This window comes from Chelonoidis abingdonii, chromosome 15, assembly GCF_003597395.2.
Source record: "Chelonoidis abingdonii isolate Lonesome George chromosome 15, CheloAbing_2.0, whole genome shotgun sequence".
Lineage (NCBI taxonomy): Eukaryota > Metazoa > Chordata > Testudines > Testudinidae > Chelonoidis > Chelonoidis abingdonii.
Window position 1 is genome coordinate 45,283,467 of NC_133783.1, and position 15,166 is coordinate 45,298,632.

The following is a 15,166-nucleotide window of genomic DNA, read 5'->3' on the forward strand; positions in this document are numbered from 1 at the left end:
CATTCACCATTATGTGGACCACCTCCCCACATCTTTAAGACTGTGTGGACACCTCCCTCCCATTCATGGTAATATAGAATCCCTGGAGCAACTGCAGCATTTGGACAATGGACAATTAATAGCAGAAAACTATTAGATTTATTTTAGCAGGTCTTTTAATACAAGTTGACAGGTGGAGGGGAGTTAGCACCATGGGCAACATTTTCAGAAGTGTCTAAGTGACTTAGGAGTAGAGCCGAGTGAATTTTTTTGTCTGAAACTTTTTTTTGGTCGGGGAGGGGTAAATAATGCAGATTCAACATCATCACACTGTTCTGCAAACTCATATCAGTTATATGTTGTAAAAAATAAACATTGAAAGAAACAAAACGTTTGGTTTACCATTTTGGAAATGAAACATTCCAGTTTTTCAGGACACAATGGCTTTGTTTCAAAATTTCCTTAACATTTATTGAAAACAACTTTAAAATGTTAAATGCTCAAAACTGCAAAACAATTTTTTCCCAACTTTTCAATTCACTAAAAAGTTTTAAATTGTTTTCGGTTCAACCTGAAACGAATCTTTTCCCCAATTTTTTCAAAATTGCCAATGAATTGAAAAATCCACTTAGGAGCCTACGTCCCATTTAAAAAATGACTTGGCATTTAAGAGTCTAAGTCTTATTGGCTTTCAATGAAACATAGGCTTTAAAGTACCTAAGATACTTTTGAATAATAGGGCTTAGGCTGTGACCATGAGCAAGAGCTCCACCAGTGGTCACACACCACGTTTTGAGAATCTCTTACTGAAATCATGCTACATAAGAATATTGAATATGACCTCTTTGGCACTGGGAATTTCATATGTGTTTTACATAGACCAAGGATGACAATATTCCTGTCAACAAATGATATATGAAAGCCATTGCAAGGGAAATAGGATATGAATAACTCATTGCAAAAGCACTATGCTCAGCATGGTAGTATACTTCAGCTCTCCTGCAGCTTCCTAGGGATGAACAGAAAAGTCTGCATTTTCAGACAGGAGAACGCACATCACAAACCAGTTAGAATGCCTGGCCTTTCATATGTGCCATCTACCACTTTATAAAGGATAATCCTTGGGGCAGAGATTCTTTGCTGCGTGCCTTGTGCAACACAAAGCACATATTCTGAATCTTGACAAATGATAATTAGTACTACTAATAAATAATGCCTATCAGCTCCATGGTTTACAGTTTCAGCAGGTTTTGAGAGGTTTTTGTTTTTGGCCAAGTTCTAGTTATTAAGCAGGTTCATAAAGTTGTTAGTCCTTTATATGGACTAATACCTAGTCTTTTATATGGATTAGTGCCTTTTGATACCCGGAGCTATTTCCATTTGAAATGCAGCCATTGAATTTATGTATTAGCTTCTATTTTTAACAAACAGGCTTCCAAAGAAATTCACTCATATGGGTCAATACGCTGCAGTACCCAACCACCAGGAGTGATAAAGATGCTGTCAGATCAGTTCGTTGTTTTCTGACCCACCTCTAAGAAAAGACTGTTCCTGGCTGAATGTCTGTGCCCATATAAAAAACATTTCTTAGTTAATTTGCCTACTTGACACTTGCCTACAGGCCTGATGTAAGCAAGTGTGGTGAGGGGGTTTACCGAGCCTAAAGGAATGAAGGAGCAGTACTGTGGAGCACGTTCCAAATGAAGAATCTGCTCAGAAAAAGACTCTGACAGTCAAGCAGGGAGGGAGAATGAAGGAGAGACTGTTTGAAGGGAGGAAGGTAGTTTGCAGCTTCTGAGGACAAAGCAATCCACAGGAGAGGGTCTGGTAAGGCCCAACTGGGAGGGTAGGGGCCTGCCCCTTTTCTCTCCAACACACTTTGCTGATGGAGCATAACTGGAGACTAGGAAGAGAGCTGGACTGACTGAGCTTCTGGCGCTGATTGGGTACTCCAGCTGCGCAGGAAAGCAGGCTGTGACCACATGCCAAAGAGAAAAGAATGTGTGGAGGTAGGAAGCAGCTCAGGAGAGGCTGGTCAGGCGCACCAGGAAGAGGTGACAAGACATTCCACCCCTCTCCCCACTGGGCCCTGGGCTAGGACCCAGTGCAGAAGAAAGGGCTGGGTCTCTCTATCTTTCTCAATCTGTCCAGGAGAACTCTGGGGTACTGGGAAATTGATGGGCCACAGCCTGCCTGCTCGCCCCAGAGCGAAACTTGCTGTAGGGTTGAAGGAGTGTCAAGCCATGGCCTGGCCACTAGGCATGCTGGCCCCCAGTGAAACCTGCTCCAAGGTGCAATTCCATTTAACTTACCAGAGCTACTCTGGGTTTATAATAGTGTAAATGAGATCAGACTCTGGCTCTCTGTCCCTTGAGTTGGAGTTGCAGGGACCCCTAGTGGAAGACAATATATTATATATAACAATTTATTATATATAACTGTGCATTTGCTTGCAATGACTTGTTTTATTATGATTCTTCATTTAACATAATGCTCAAGGATGTCGATTAAAGCATTTCAGGAGATGATCAATTTGTATAAATTTAGTGCCAGTGCCTTGGGTTTGTGTGTTTTAAAAAGATAATTAAAGCATAAAGGAGCTGAAACTCTGACACCGGATTACTCAATAGATATTTGGGTCTGACTCCACTCTCATTGAGATGAGCCTTACGCTGGTGTAAATTAGTTCGACTGCATTACTCCTGATGTGAGAGGAGCACCAGAGACAAATCCCCAAGCAAATCTGTATAGAGTACTGGAGAACGCCAGCCATCAGCTGTACTTTGAAAATTGGGGTTTTTTTAATGCAAATTTCTAATAAAAAGCCACAGAATTCTTTGTTCGTATGAGCAAGTGAGGCTCCAATGAAGTAATGCTGTGTTACCCCAGTAATGAATTTAGCTCATAGTCTTTAAGAGAATACAAATGCACATATAAACACAGTATGGAGACAGCACTATTTTCTCCTTTTTATCTCTGCTACCACTGGCAAATATATACATACAAACCTAGTAATGGTGAATATGAAAAATCAAGCTACTTCATTTAAACTCAGAGATCTCATGACCTGCCACCCTATTGCATTCCAGATATGCTACAGGTTTATGCCATGTGCAATTCCCATGTAGAGACGTGAGAGTTTGTGGGGCATGAGAGAGTTTTAATCTAATCAGTTGTTTGTTTGTAATGCATTTATTTGCTTCAGCTTCTGGTTCTTTTGGAAGTGTGTGTCAGATGATCGTCTTCATCCAGAACAGATACTTTCTTCTGTGGGCATATTTATTAGATTCATATTCTAAACAGCTAAACCTGAACATTGGTGGCTACATAGCAGGCTACCTGGCCCATGAAAAAACCCCACATGTTTTTGCTGAAAAGGTCTACTCATCTGGTTTTCATCAGAGTCTTCATCCTTTGGGAATCATGTGTTTCTGTGATGCAAAAGCAAGAGAGAGGCGTATGGAAAGGTGAGAGAACAAGTCACAGGAGATAATACTTTATACAAAGAGAGAGCATGTGTCACCTTTGCCCTGTGGTTTTACATAACATTCACTCAAAATGAGATGCTAAAACGTTTATATTGGCTGTGGTAGACCTTTGGTTATAGAGTAACTGAGGTCAGTAGCAACAAACTTTTGCATCAGAGTAGTTGAAGTAGCTGTAGCTTCTAGCATATGCTTTTATTGCGGCATTAAGTCATACTGTGGATCCCTATAAAAACGTAGATTTTGTGACCCATTCCCTTATACGGATGTATAGTAGGGCACATTTATTAGGTCTCAATACTCATAACATCATCTAGGGAAGATTTTTTTTCCTCATGGTCCAGACTAGGATTAGAAAAAACTGAAGTGGAGACGGTTCCTCAAAAGGCTATCCCAGGTATTACATGAAGATCCAGTGCATGCTGGGACAGGAAGCTTGTGGAGTGAGAATCAATTCTCTGAAGACAATAAGACAGGTTGGATGTGTTGCATATGGCTACGGGGCGGGGAGGGGTGTCACATGACTGTGCTGCCGAAATTTAATGAGCTCCTGCTGTTTTGGTCTGAGAGCAACATTTGCTTAAAATCAAGTCTGAGCTAAATGGTGTTTCTAGCCAGAATAATTCATGTTTTGCTGGGCCTCAGTAGCGAATTGAAGGGTAGTCTCCCCTCATGCCCCTCTACCCCCCGGGAGCATAGCAGCTGGCACATTCCAAAGCAATACAAGGGGGGAAATGTTTCTCAGCATTATTTTTATGACTCATGGATATCATTAATCCTGGGAGGGGAGGATAGCAGTATGGTCCCATGGGATCTCCCAGGGACAGGCACATCACTTCTACTCACCCTTTCAAACCACTGCATCTGGCACTGCTCAGATAGTGTGTGCGCACCATATTGCGAGAATGTGGCATTAAAAAAACTAGATGTGGCGATGTAAAATGGCTGCATGGTCTTTGGTGTCCTCTTTCGGAAAGTTTGTTTATGGCATGGTTAATATAAGTCTTGAGTCCTCTCTATGGATGCAATGGGTTTATTACCCCATGTATTGCATAGGAAACAGCCCATCTGTTACATTCACACATGTATGCAAAGGGGTCATCTAAGTCAGTTAATATTGCTTAGATCAGTGGTGGGCAACCTGCGGTCTGTGGGCCCCATGTGGCCCATCAGGGTAATCCGTTGGCAGGCTGCCAGACCGTTTGTTTACATTTGCATGGCCGTCTGCAGCTCCCAGTGGCCGCAGTTCGCTGTTCCCAGCCAATGGGAGCTGCAGAAAGCAGCGCAGGCCTGGCTGCCACTTCCCGCAGCTCCCATTGGCCGAGAACAGCAAACTGCGGTCACTGGGAGTTGTGAATATGTTGAACAGCACTGGTCCCAGTACAGATCCTTGCGGGCCCTGCTATTTACTGCTTTCCATTGTGAAAACTGACCAATTTTTCCTTCCCTTTGTTTCCCATCTTTTAACGAATTACTGATCCATGCTTACTTCTTATCCCATGGCTTCTTATTTGCTTAAGAGCCTTTGGTGAGGACCTTTTCAAAGGCTTTCTGAAAGTCCAGGTTTACTATACTGACTGGCTTACCCTCGTCCACATGTTTGTTGACCCCCTCAAAGAATTTTAATATACTGGTGAGATATGATTTCCCTTAAAAAAGCCTTGTTGACTTTTCCCTAACATACTGTGTTCAGCTGTGTGTCTGATAATTCTATTCTTTACTATAGTATCAACCACTTTGCCTGGTACGGAAGTTAGGCTTACCAGCCTGTAAGTGCCAGGATCATTGCTGGAGCCTTTTAAAAATATCCTCCAGTAATTTGGTACAGGAGCTGATTTAAGTGATAGGTTACATACCACAGTTAGTAGTTCTGCTATTTCGTATTTGAGTTCCTTCAGAACTGTTAGGTGAATACCCTCTGGGCCAAGACTATAACAAGGTCCAAAAAAGAACTAGATACATTCATGGAATAGGTCCATCAATGGCTGTTAGCCAGGATGGGCAGGGATGGTGTCCCTAACCTCTGTTTGCCAGAAGCTGGGAATGGGTGACGGGATGGATCGCTTGATGATTACCTGTTCTGTTCATCTCCTCTGGGGAACCTGGCATTGGCCACGGTCGGAAGACAGGATACTCGGCTAGATGGACCTTTGGCCTGACCCAATATGGCTGTTCTTATGGCCTGGAAATGCATTACTGTTTAATTTATTAATTTGTTCCAAAACCTCCTCTACTAACACCTCAGTCTGGGACAATTCCTCAGATTTGGCACCTAAAAAGAATCGCTCAGGTGTGGGAGTCTTCTTCACATTCTCTGCAGTTAAGACGGACACAAAGAATTCATTTAGCTTCTCTGCAATGGCCTTGTCTTCCTTGAGCAGGGGTGCCTGAACAATTTGTAGAGTGGGGGTGCTGAGACCCATTGAACCAAACTGTAAACCCTGATGGAAACTCCTGCTGCACCCTGCCTAGTTCCAGCAGCTATATACCTGGGTGCCCCTTTAGTACCTTGATCATCCACCCTGCCATTAAAGTCTGCCTGTGAGATGTGCTGAATCAGTGCATTTCCCAGGGCAATTGATCCATTCGTCCGTGGGCAGCCCCTCCCACTTTCTGAATCAAACTCAGGAAGTATAACCGAAAACAGACCAGACTAGCTGGGAACTGTGCTCTTTTGAAACGCCATATAAGTTTTGCAGTCCACAGTGGTGCACCATCATTACCAGTGAGCCCAAACTGTACATCTGGAGATGACTCAGAAATGTGATTGGATATTCTTGTGTCAAGTTCATGCTGAGTATTATCATCTGCCCAGCAGTGTGGTTTGTGTGATACTCCTGATATAATGGGGATTTTTCACACCAGCATTCCAAAATACACTGAGCAGATTAGCAGCACCCGCTTGTAGTATAACATTGGTCTGAAAGCTAATTATAACCTTAGTTTTGAATTAAAATAATCATGGTTCTGCATGAGGATACATCAACATGAACTAAACATGTTAACCACCCTTATCTGACTATAGCTCTGATACAGCACTCAGATACAGTGCTGGGTGTATAGCAATATGTAGATAGAGAGCTTAGACAGGATATGGCCAGACCAGATTTCTGTGAAATGAGTTAATGCTTACATTATAGCATCACATGGTTGGCTTTCGTTTTGGGAGAAGTGTGCACAAACTGCTGGATATCCATGCATTGCTTTAACTGCACTGTAGATGCCAAGGATTTTTAGATTCATGGGTCACAGATGGAATTACTAGAAACTAATCATTAATAGCAGGCTACCTTTCAATATTAGCAGGTGCAAGGACATTTGGTCAGTCTGAGGGGAGCGACGTTATTTCCTGTAGTAATTTCAGTTGTCACTTGACTTCTTAAAGTTATCTTTGGGCTTTCTTAAAGTCCTTGTTTAACTCAAAAGGTGTATTTGCTTTCATTTCTTATCATCAGCTAATGTTAGATTTCCACAGGTCTTTGTTTTTGTGAGACTTCTATCCCTTTCCCTAGGTTTTGCACCTTCGCATTGCCTCTGTCCATCTGTCTTTCTGGTCTCTCCCTCTTCAGTTCTTTTTGCCTCTTTTCACAAACCACTGGAAAATTCAGATCAGGGATTTCCTGTTCTACTGCAAATTGCACTGGTCCCTGGGTATTCCTTGTTACAGTACGTGCATTGCTTACATAGTGAACATCAGGAGAGTGGCAATTTATTTTAATTAAGATAAGTGATTAGAATTTTGTTTGTTTCTTTTAAAAAGTATCACTACAAATATGTATGCATGTGCAGTCAGCAGTATCTCCAGGGATGAAAACTGTCATGTCATACATACCATAGTTTAACATGAGCAATTCTAAATGCCGGCAAAGATCTCATCATTGTCAGTGTTTTGAAACCATTTTGATCTGACAGTATGTGATCTAAATACAGGGTTTCAAGAAACTACAACCAACCACAAAGCCTGTTTCATACAGAGATGAGCGATACAGAGATCTTGTGTTCCCCTTAATAAACGGGCACGATACTGAGATACAGTGCTCATCACTGTGGCATAACCACAAAGGACCCCATTCAGAAAAGCACTTAAGCACATGCTTAAGTCCTATAGACATCGATGGGTCTTAAGCACATGCTTAAAATTAGGGTCCTAATCCATATAAAATGGAGCCAGTTCTCCATTCTCTGCTACAGAGGTGCATGCTGCAGACACTACAAGCTTAAAGGCTTTCCTGAACCTGGCCATAGATTTAAACAATTTGTAACGAGAAGGACATATTTAGGATCTATACTGCAAGCGCTCCTATGAAAGGGAGAAGTTTCCTTTCTCAGTAGCTGTGATCCTTTTATGCATATTTTAGTTATATCAGCTTGTCCAAAATGTCCCATCAAATGGCAGTAAATGGCTTTTAAAAAAATAAATGCATTTAATTACAACTGAATGGATCTGTGCTGATTGAGTTCTCAGATCTCAAGGTCCTAAAGCAGCCAGGCTGGGTAATGTGTAATGTATCCAAAACTAAGTGGGTATATTTGCATCCAGCAGACATTACAGAAGGTGGAAGAAATGCAAGAACTACTGCAAAGGGAACTAACAGTAGGCCTGGATTTCCAGCATGTAAATTGCTGCTGCTAAGATACCTAATTCTTACTGGCAGATTTGGGGAAAATAACATATTAAGTCTTTGAGGGCTTGAGGGAGGCAGGTTGTCTGCTAGATCGGTTTGCTGATGGGATTTTTCTTTTTCACAAAGGGTTTACTAAGTGTAATTATTATCTTTTGCGAGACTTGAACAACATTCTCTGCAGTGGCTTCTGAAGACTCTAAAGATGAACATTTCAATTAATCATTTTGAATGCTGTTGGAATTCACTTATAGATCTCTGAGGCTAGAAGGGGATTTTAGATCATCGAGTCTGACTTCCTGGATAACACAATCCTTAGAATTCCATCTGTTTACTCATGTATGCAGCCCAATAAATTTGCGTAAAGCATATCTTCCGGCAAGGCATCCTTTGATTTGAAAACAAAAAGAGATGGAGCATCCACCAGTTCTTTCATAGCTTGGTCCAATATTAATTTCTCTCTATTAAAAAATTGAGCCTTATTTTTATTATGAATTTGACTGGCTTTATATACAGCCACTGGTTCTTGTTATGCCTTTCTCTGCTACATTAAAGAGCCCTTTAGTACCTTTGGGTATTTTCTCCCCGGGATATTCCTTAGAAAATATCTATGGCATGAAAAATCCATGGTGGAGTGGGGGGAGGAAGGGGAGAACACCGGTAAGTGTACAATAAGGACCATTTTTGTTCTCGCAGGGGGATGTCCTAAGTGAAGTAGCACATTTTTCCCTCTCTCTAAATTCAGCTGATTCTCTGACCTTATTTGTGAAACTGAATGCCATTGTTTCATCTGCCTGTTTTCTGTTCCCTCTGCAGAATCGTCAAACCTTTAACAGCCTTAGCTGCCTTAGCACCACAGTGGACGACTGCGCTCAGCAGAATCAGTTCTGCCCTGGTGTCAACAGCCCCAAGTCATGGACAGCATCTCCTTCCTCCTCTGATGTCATGCCAGGCAGGACACCAGCCTGCACCCCTGTGCCAGAGCCGCACTCAAACGCAGAAGAACGTAGAGTTAGCAAAGATGATCTCTCTTGGGAAGAGTCAGACTATTGTGCCACGGAAGACGAGAGCACTAGAAAAGAAGATGAAAGGGCTTCATGGAAGAGTAGTGGAACAGGGGGGCGGAACGTCTTTCCGCTAGATGGTGAATTAGACATTGAGCAAATAGAAAACAATTAAAGGATATTGTTTGCGTCAGGCTTTGGGGATGTGAATTAAGAACAGTGAGTAGTAAAATCTTCTAGGTTTAATACTTGGGTTATACTGTATTTAGGCATAAAAGCAAATCAATGTTCTCGTCCTATCAGCAATAGGAGACAAAAGCAGCCTTGCCAAAATTTCATCAGGTATCCTGAGCAATTTTTTTTTTTTTAATCTTGAAATTCTATGTAACTACTGTAGCCAGATATCGGCTAGTTTGGTGAAAATAGGCTTTGGAAAGAAGCATTCTAGAGACCTCCAAACTGCATTTTTCACCCTCCACCATTAAGTCAACAGCTTTTAGTAAACTTGAAATTGCAGGTCTTGGAGTAGCTGCAATTTCTTAGTGAATATGTGTGTTTAGATTTTTTTTTTTAAGGACTGGAAAATAAAGTACTGGTTTTGATTCACAAACTAGGTACTGTCTAGTACAGAGAGCTAGACTGAGAGGGGCTGTGTTATGCCACAATGGGACCCTCCTCAGCCTGGGCTTTCTGGGCAGCAAGCTATAAGGAATGTTTCATTTTAAGTGATTCATACCCCTTCTTCTGATTCCATACTGCACCTTAGACACTAGGAGAGGGGAGATTGCAAGGGAGTGATGAATCCTTAGTTTAACCTTTCAGCCTGGAGATCATTATTCAGCTCAAGTCTGAGTGAGGGATCTTATAACTGAAACCCTGCAGTCTTACTTAGGCAACACTTCTACAGTCATAACCACAGAATCATCCCATATTGCCTTGCCATAAAGCCTTTTTAGTCCTGCCGTCATCAACAGAGCCATGGGAGGGAAATCACAAGCATAGTGCTTGACATTTGATCATGAACACAGCAAAGGATTTATATTTTCAGTTTCCTTAATTCAACGAAAGCCGAGGGTAGGGAATGCACAATAAAAACACCTCCCCCTGGGGCCAGATCAACAGCTGACATAAGTTACCTTTGACATCAATGGAGTTATGCCTGTTTACACCAGCTGAGGATCTGGCCCATGTCTCACTGTTTGGGAACTTCACATCAGTGTTAGAGCTGTGCCAGGCATTAGCATAAGAGCAAATTCTGCCGTTTCCAAAAGAAGTTGCTATTAGACACAACTGCTTTAGTGTTCTTCCTTTCAAGCCCCTCTTTTAGAGCTAGTGGAAAAATAGTCCAGCTTTCTACTGGGCTTGTGAAAGCAAGGCTTTTAGAAGAGGCAGCTCAGTGTTTGGCAGGTAACATGAGTTCTAATGGTGACTGTTCTGATCTCGCTCCCATACCAGCGTCAATCTGAGTATCTCCATTGTAGTCAGTGGAGCGAAGCCAGTAGAAAACTGGTATAAGGGAGATCAGAATTGGAGACCTAACAATAAAACAAAACAAACGTCCCAACAGGCTCAGATTTTCGTAGATGTCCTTGTCCAGTGTGATAAGAGTACATTTATTAAAGCCTTTGTGCTTGTCGGGCACGTCTGGCAGGAAACAGGGTGAAATTCTGAGCCAGTGGCAAAACTCAGTGGCTTTAATGGGGGAAGGGGTAGGATTTCACGTTTAGTTTTGCTGAAGGTACTTCATCACTGTCGGAGAGTCCAAGTGAGTCATTTGCCTCTTTTTGAAGAACTCGTTTGAAAGCCTGTCCAAGGTTTCATACACCAAAATCTTTTTGATTACTCCTCTGCCTCTACCTACATCTTGCCAGCCTTTTCTCCAGTACTTCTAACTTCAGGGATGTGATATTTTTTCTTTCTTTTAAGGGTTCACATGTTGGTTTTACATTTGGCACGGAACTCATAATGACTGTGAGCCGACGTACAGAACACGGCCGGCACAAAGCATCTGGTGCAGCATTCGCCCTGTCTAAACCGATGGACAGCTTGATCTTACTGCACTTGAGGATTTCCACAGTGCCAATGCTGTACAGGGCTTGTCGCCAACGGTCATCCATGTTGTTTGGGTGTATGCAATAGGTGAGATGAGAAACCGCTTGCCAGTCACTTAGGATTGGTTTTATTATGTGGTTTACCAAATCACAGAAATAAAACACATTCATTCAGAGAGGGTTTAACCCCTGTCCCGCTAACAAATCCAGATTTTCCATGCTTTCGTTTGGCGTGTTTTACTGTGAAATGGTTTGATATTAAATGCAGTATGATTATTTGACAAAGTAAGCTCTCAAGATGTTGAAAAGCCAGGTAGCAGCACTGAAAGCTTTCCCTTTCCCTGCCCCCATTTTTAGCAACGATAAAGTGGTGAACATTAGGTTTATACAATTTATTATACCATTTAGCTTTGTAAAATAAGCTGTTCACTTGCTAACAGGTCTATGAGGAAACAATCTTTTCTTTTCTTTTCTTTTCTACTTATAGGAGAACAATATCCTAGATATGGAATTTTAATCACATCTTCTTATGTTACTGCACTTTTTTTCTGCAGTGGTTCAAGATGTGTGTAGCATCTAGTATCACAGTGGAATCCATCCAGTTTTACAGCTTTATAATGTGTCCAGTCAAATTGCACAGAGTGTTTTGTTTGTAACAATGTTAATTTCAGCCCTCTCTCTAGATATGATGCTGGCACAAAGTGGAAGCCAAACAAGTAATAATTTTGGGGGGGATGGGGATGATTTTATTTTTAATGTTCTGGAATTACACAGCTCCATGAAAACAGTATTTTGTTCAATGCATTAATCAAGAAAACACACCTTATCTCAATCCTTTAGGCACATCATTTTGAAAGTGTACATTCAGATGGTTGTATGCCCGAGTTGTGGGTGCATAAAGGTAATCATGCACACGTTGAACTTTGCATTCAGAAGTGCATTCTGGGACATATGCACAATATTACCTGGGACACATGCACTTTTGTGTGCACACTTTTTAAAAGACACACTGACAAAATATCAGTTTCCTCAAAAGCCGACTATCTATACAGTGAAACCTCTAAAGCAGTGGGTCTCAACCAGGGGTATGTGTAGCCTTGGGGGTATGCAGAGGTCTCCCAGGGGGGTACCTCAACTCATCTAGATCAGTGTTTCACAACCTGGGGGGCATGGATTGGGAGGGTTGCAAGTGCAGGGTGGGTGTTAGGGGGTGGCAAGCAGGGCAATTTACATGTTACATGTAAGTTACGGTTTTGGCGGTGCTCAGGCTTGAGCCCCAGGCAGCGGGGCTCAGGCATGAGACTCCTGAAAGAGGTCCAGGAGTCTGGAAAGGCTGAGAACCGCTGCTCTAAAGGAACTGACAAGAAGATGCTATTGGGTAGTGCCCTTCTCATAAAGAACTGCTACTCAGTTCAGTCTGGGATGGCGCCTTCTGCGGGAAGATTGCCTAAAAAGGGTGGTTTCTTCACTGTATGATAGAATATTTTGTTAATGTTTTATTGTCTGTTTTACCTTTTATAGCCACACATCATACCATTTGGCTTCAATGACTATTTTGAGCCTTCCTGTGCAAGTGAAATGACTGGTATTTCCCCTCAAATGATATTTCCTAAACTCTGCTGGTGGCGTAGCCCTGAGACATCAGTAACATCAAATCAACAACCAGTTGGACTGATGGAACAGTGTGCAAATGCTCCCAAATCCTTTACTATCAGTTCTGGCTCCTGAACTGTTAGTACTGCTCCAACTTCTACATCACCAAGCTTGTTCCCATTCCCTCTCCTCTGTCAAGAGGTTGCTTCTCTACTGTGTATCCCGCTGCTGCAGCCCCTTCTTTCTGATCTCTACAGCTCCACAGAAGTCAATATTCCTAAGTCTCACAGCTCACAGATGCAGTGGTTTGCAGATGTATTGCATTGGACCATCACTGCAATGCTTCTAGAGTAGCTCTTTAGAAGTATCTAGAGTATCTTTTGCTATGCCAATTTGTGAAAACCTGGACTGACTTGTTTTTTAGTTGTTTTATTTTAGAGCTATAGAAGCACTCTGATATTTACATATCTCTGACTTTTAATTCATAAGGGCTTTTATTTTTTAAAGGGCTGCTATGCCATGTTAAAACATGCACAGTAGGAAAGTGACCAAATGGATCACTATCCAGCTGTATTCAGCATAGCAGTAGCATACAGTTTACATTGCAGCACAACCTGTTTGCCTTACTAAAGATGCTTCTACAAGGAGCAATGGCCTTAGATAGGCAAATTAGCATAGACACAAACTACATTTAGCAACAATTTTAGGCCACCGTGGTGTTTTGTTTTGAGGGTTGTTTTTTTTTTTTTGTTTTGTATGATTTTTGTACTGATTTTCAGGTTAATAAAGCCTTACTTTTAAAAAAAACTTCGGTAGAAGATAAAACATTTCTGGATTTATCTGTATATTAAAACAATATAAAAAATCTGAACTAGAATATAGTATGTGCCTCAGATTCTGGGGACATCTTGTTGATTGTAAAATAAGAAGGTGTGTTGCTCTTCAGAACGTGATGGAAGCTCAGCAAGATCTTACACATGCAGTGACACCAGTTTAAAAACAATAGATCCCTCTGGTGAGGATTTCTTAGCTTTTTAGGACTTCACCAATATTACACAGATGCTTTGAATAACCCGTACTTCAAATTCCTACCACATGCAAGAGTCTGGCACTATGGAGCAAATGATTTTATATGCTAGGTAGTTAACAGTCTAATCATCATGGAGATAGACAGTGAGTGATTTGGAACATGGATCAATTTGGACTAGAGACATTTAATGATGACAACAAAATATCAACAGCAATAAAATGTCAGCATTCAATAAAATTATTTTTAAAAAGTATATTAGTGAATAATGTCCTTCTTGTTAGCACCGATAACATACTCACAGGGAATTTGCTGTGTATTTGCAGGTATAGCTCATTGAGGTTGTTCTATGAAAGATTGCAATACATCTTCATGTGGAAAAAAGAAGACACAAGAAGTATTTGTAGAATAGATTGTAATTTCTCACATAATAGCCTATTTGGCCAATAAAGTTGTGTTTCAAGTGCATTGTTTAAAAATCCTGGATGACAGGACAATGGACTTATGTAGGACATTTTAGGATTGTAGCAGTGCTTTACAGAGTCTTTTTTTGATGTTTAAGAATCGAAAGAAGATGACGGACAAAAAAGCCTTCTGAAAGCTATGAACTGAAGTAAGAGTCTCGCCATGTTAATTGCACAAATGCAAATGTATGTAAATGTATACAAAGTTGGATTTGTAGAAGGTGTAATCTTTGTTCAAAGATTGTTCTTTCACCTGAAAGTCAAGAAGACTGCTGATTTGTACTCTCTCAATGACTTTATTGCACTAGAGCAACTCAGTCTCAGGAATTTGCTTGTTACTTTTACTGTGTAAATAAAGGTTCCTGGTTCAATAACCGGCTGCCCAGCACTGCTCTTTGTTTATGCTTTGCTATGTTTCTCCATTACCAGGGTACCGCTGGGGTTGACAGAAGACTTCCTCTCCTGCTATAAAGACATGGAGCTTTGTGCGGTGGTTGTTCAGCTAGGTGGGCCTTACCAAAGGCAACAAATACCTTTTAAAGCTCCAGGAATAACTGTGGTGCCTGAAAAAAGCAAGATCCCAAATAATCTCCCTCACATCTGTGCACAAACAGGACCCTCCACATGACTTTCCTGCCAGTCCTGCATGGAGAGAGGTTGGAGCTCAGCCACAGCTGTGATAGGTTCACTCTTTTCTCTGGACCTCACAGACACACCTATGCAGGTCCAGTTCTACAGTGGGGGAGAGGCAGAGGCTAGGCAGAGTGGTGGATTGTTGCCCTAACCACTCTGCAGAAATTCCACTAGAAATTTATCACAGGCTGGGACTACTCTATCTTTTCCACAGGAGCCTCTGGAGCAGCCCTGGTGATGGATCACAACCCTTGAGTAATGGTGCTGCCCACACATACCATGGTAGGGATAGTATTTCTGTGCAGTTT

The 15,166-nt window shown here is 41.6% G+C and overlaps 1 protein-coding gene across 5 annotated transcripts in view; it reads left to right on the top strand.

The window, feature by feature from the left end:
• The window catches only part of FAM53B (family with sequence similarity 53 member B), a 133,693-nt gene extending 119,093 nt beyond the window's left edge, over positions 1-14,600 (top strand). For all 5 annotated transcript variants that reach the window (XM_075072481.1, XM_075072482.1, XM_032796504.2 and 2 more), the window contains one exon: positions 8,903-14,600. In XM_075072481.1, the coding sequence (XP_074928582.1) occupies positions 8,903-9,265 (363 nt within the window). In that variant the 3' untranslated portion in view covers positions 9,266-14,600. The remainder of the gene's footprint in view (positions 1-8,902) is intronic.
• The last annotated feature ends 566 nt before the right edge of the window (positions 14,601-15,166 follow it).